General features: G+C 38.5%; 1 protein-coding gene across 1 annotated transcript in view; it reads left to right on the forward strand.

Moving 5' to 3' along the window:
- The window catches only part of FBXL14 (F-box and leucine rich repeat protein 14), a 6,826-nt gene extending 5,311 nt beyond the window's left edge, over nt 1–1,515 (forward strand). The window contains exon 2 of the mRNA XM_003795474.3: nt 1,354–1,515. Coding sequence (XP_003795522.2) covers nt 1,354–1,417 — 64 coding nt within the window. The 3' untranslated portion in view covers nt 1,418–1,515. The remainder of the gene's footprint in view (nt 1–1,353) is intronic.
- Nucleotides 1,516–2,964: the final 1,449 nt, after the last annotated feature.

A 2,964-nucleotide genomic window follows, 5' to 3' on the forward strand; every position in this document is an offset into this window, starting at 1 on the left:
GCATTATTTCAAAGAGAATAAGGATGATTCTTGGTGATAAGAAAGGTTGGTCCCCACCACACCTACAGGAAAGGAAGAAATACTTGTAAACTTAGAAGTATGAAAGGAAATGAGTTGATACACATCTTGAGGGTGTAACAAGTTAAAAGGTATTTTAGGCATTTGCTAAAATGTAACAAAATGTAAACTTAGTGTAAACCTCATCTAGAAGTAACCTCAGTGAAAACTGTTTTAGGTAGCTAAGAAGTGGCTTCATACATGTGTATCCTCTTTTTCTAAGTCTCACTGGGCATAGCCCTTTAATGTCTGTATTGGAAATTTTATCTATAAATGCAACCCTGGGGTTCAGACAACTTCTGCAGCTCCCTAAGGGCCACGATAAGCCTCTAGCTTACCTAACTTACATTTACTAAAAGTACCATACATCCTTAAATAATTAAGAAAACTGATGATATTCTTTTATGATTCAAATCAACAAAGATCTAAGAAAGAAAATGTTTCTTTTTTTTAAGGGAAGAAATTTCTCTTGCATAAGGACATACGTAAACTGAAACGACCCTCTAAATCCTGTTGCTTTCCTGCAGTGGGGACTAGACAGATGCTGATCTTGGAATATTAAGTAAAAACCTTTCACTTTTGACTTAGAAAATTTGAACTCAAGTTTCCAAAGGGGAAAGGGTAGTGGCCCCCAGGGATCACTGTGTTTCCAAAGAATAAGAACCTCTTGATTAAAAGATCAGATTTGTAAAACAAAACCAAGACCTCATGCAGCTTCTGACAACTGTCTCTTCCCAGTCCTGTGAAAGGGAAAGTGCCTGGCCTCTGATCTCTGCTCTGTTCTGCTGCAGAAAGGGAGGGACTGTAGTAAGTCATCTAGTGGTCCCCTCTCTGTTCTCTTTCTTTTCCCTGCATCAAACATCATCCCTTTTAAAAGTTAATTTTGTCCCTTTAGCAGAGGGCAAGACCTAAATTTTGTGCCATTATGAACCCCTGAGGAGTCAGAAGGGTGAGGCTTTGTGATGAAATAATGTGGATCTTGAGTAAAGCTCAGGATTAGAAATTAGAAAAGCTGCATTCAAGCCTAAGCTTATACGTATTTACCTCATTTATGTCAACGTGCTTGTTCAAATATTAGGTAGCAAGTTACATTTTTAAAAACGAATGTAAAACAGATGAGACATTCCTATTTAGATCAGTGCCAGCTATTAATCATGTATAACAACTTATCAAAGGTAAGTGCACAGCTGGAATAAGCATATATTCTCAGCTCTTGGATGGAAACAGATATTTCTAGACAATTGGCAAATTTAAATATTCACAAGTGATCAGTTTTAGTCTTTTCCTGTTTTCCAGAGATTGCTCTGAGTTTGCCTGGTGGAGTTGCCTTTACCAGCCCAGCACATTTGGTCCTGTGTAAAGCCTCGTCTTCCAGTTGGGGTGCAAGAGAAAGTAAGCTGGAGATGTTAACTGCACAACACTAAGGTGGGGTATGTTAACCCCCAATAAAACAATAGAAGTGGAACTCCTCTGCCTCTTGTTTGTTAACCCAGAAAAGTGTACATATTTTTTTAAAAATTAAGTTTTTATTATGTCATTATTCTTCTATGTCAGTTATTTAAGGGACAAATACTTATAAAAGAATGTAAAAGGACACTGGTATCTGTGATGGTGGGAACTAGTGAGTGTCCATCACAAAGAAGGGACCAGCAGCAGTAGCAGCAGCACAGAAACCCAGGTGTCAGCCAGGTGACTATGCTCTGCCCGGAGAATTTAGTTAAAACAGAGTGTTCAATTACACCATCTCCACATCTTTTCCAAAATCTAGCATATAATGTGCATTTAATGTTATAAATAGGGAAAGAGGCTTAACAAAATAGAAGAGTACTACAAGGAGTTAGTCTCAGAACCAGGGCTGCTTTAACCACGTGCAGGTAGCTCACTGAGACGCTGCAAAGCACCACCCTGACCCCACTCTTTAGAAAGGTGTGGCACAAGAGCACAGTATTTCCACTGGGAGTGAAAAGAAAAGTTGAAAGTTATTACTATTTAATATGTGTTACTTATGCACATGTATGTATATTTTGCAAGCATTACATATAGGGTTATTCAAGAAGCAAAAATCAGCGCAGGCTGGCAGATGGTCTGTAAGGTATGAAGTAGCCAGCAGTGTCAAATCTGAAGGCTGGAGTCAGTGTCTACAACACTGCCCTGTTACACATAGTAATGTGGAGTTTACTAATGCTGGAAGACTAAGCTTGTGATAGCCTCAAAGCGAAGAACTTACATGCACTTAACACACTACACATATCTGTCACACAATCCTTTTATAAAGTAGAATCGAGTTGCAGGAACTCTAGCTATTTTCATTTCAAGGGTAAAAAAAGGCTTGACTTCACAGATGTTTTAGTTACAAATCCCACTTGTCCAGAAAGAGTAAAAGGGTCTAATTTGTTAATATTAGCACCCTCTTATGTTTATTACCCCTCCATTTATGTAATCCACACTCCAGAAGGATCAGGCCTCCCACATAGCTGTCTGTCAGTAGTTACTACTCATATCATGGCGCCAAGACACTGGAATCAGGCTGTAGAAAATAGTTCTTTGAGACCAGATTAGTTACACGTAAGTATTGGTAGGGAATTACTTAGTATGGGCTTGCAAAGCATTGTTTTTTCTCATCTCAAACTACATGAGAAAATATTTACTACAAATGTTTGTAACAATATTTCTCCTTAGGAAATCTTGACCCTGAACTGGCATTATTTATGTACATATCTGCTTCCATCTTCCAGCCCAAGGCAAGGCTTTTTGAAAAGTCCCTAAATAGGAAGAAGGCCAAAAAAGTAGTCCTGATGTTCCTCAGAATCTCTAGAAAAGTCATGGAGGCTAAAATTGGACACACGGGTAAGGGAGAAACTGCAATAGTTAATTAAGCCTCTCAAAGAAATGCTTAATGTTCTTAGA

This window comes from Otolemur garnettii, unplaced genomic scaffold, assembly GCF_000181295.1.
Source record: "Otolemur garnettii isolate 467f Iridium unplaced genomic scaffold, OtoGar3 scaffold00092, whole genome shotgun sequence".
NCBI lineage: Eukaryota > Metazoa > Chordata > Mammalia > Primates > Galagidae > Otolemur > Otolemur garnettii.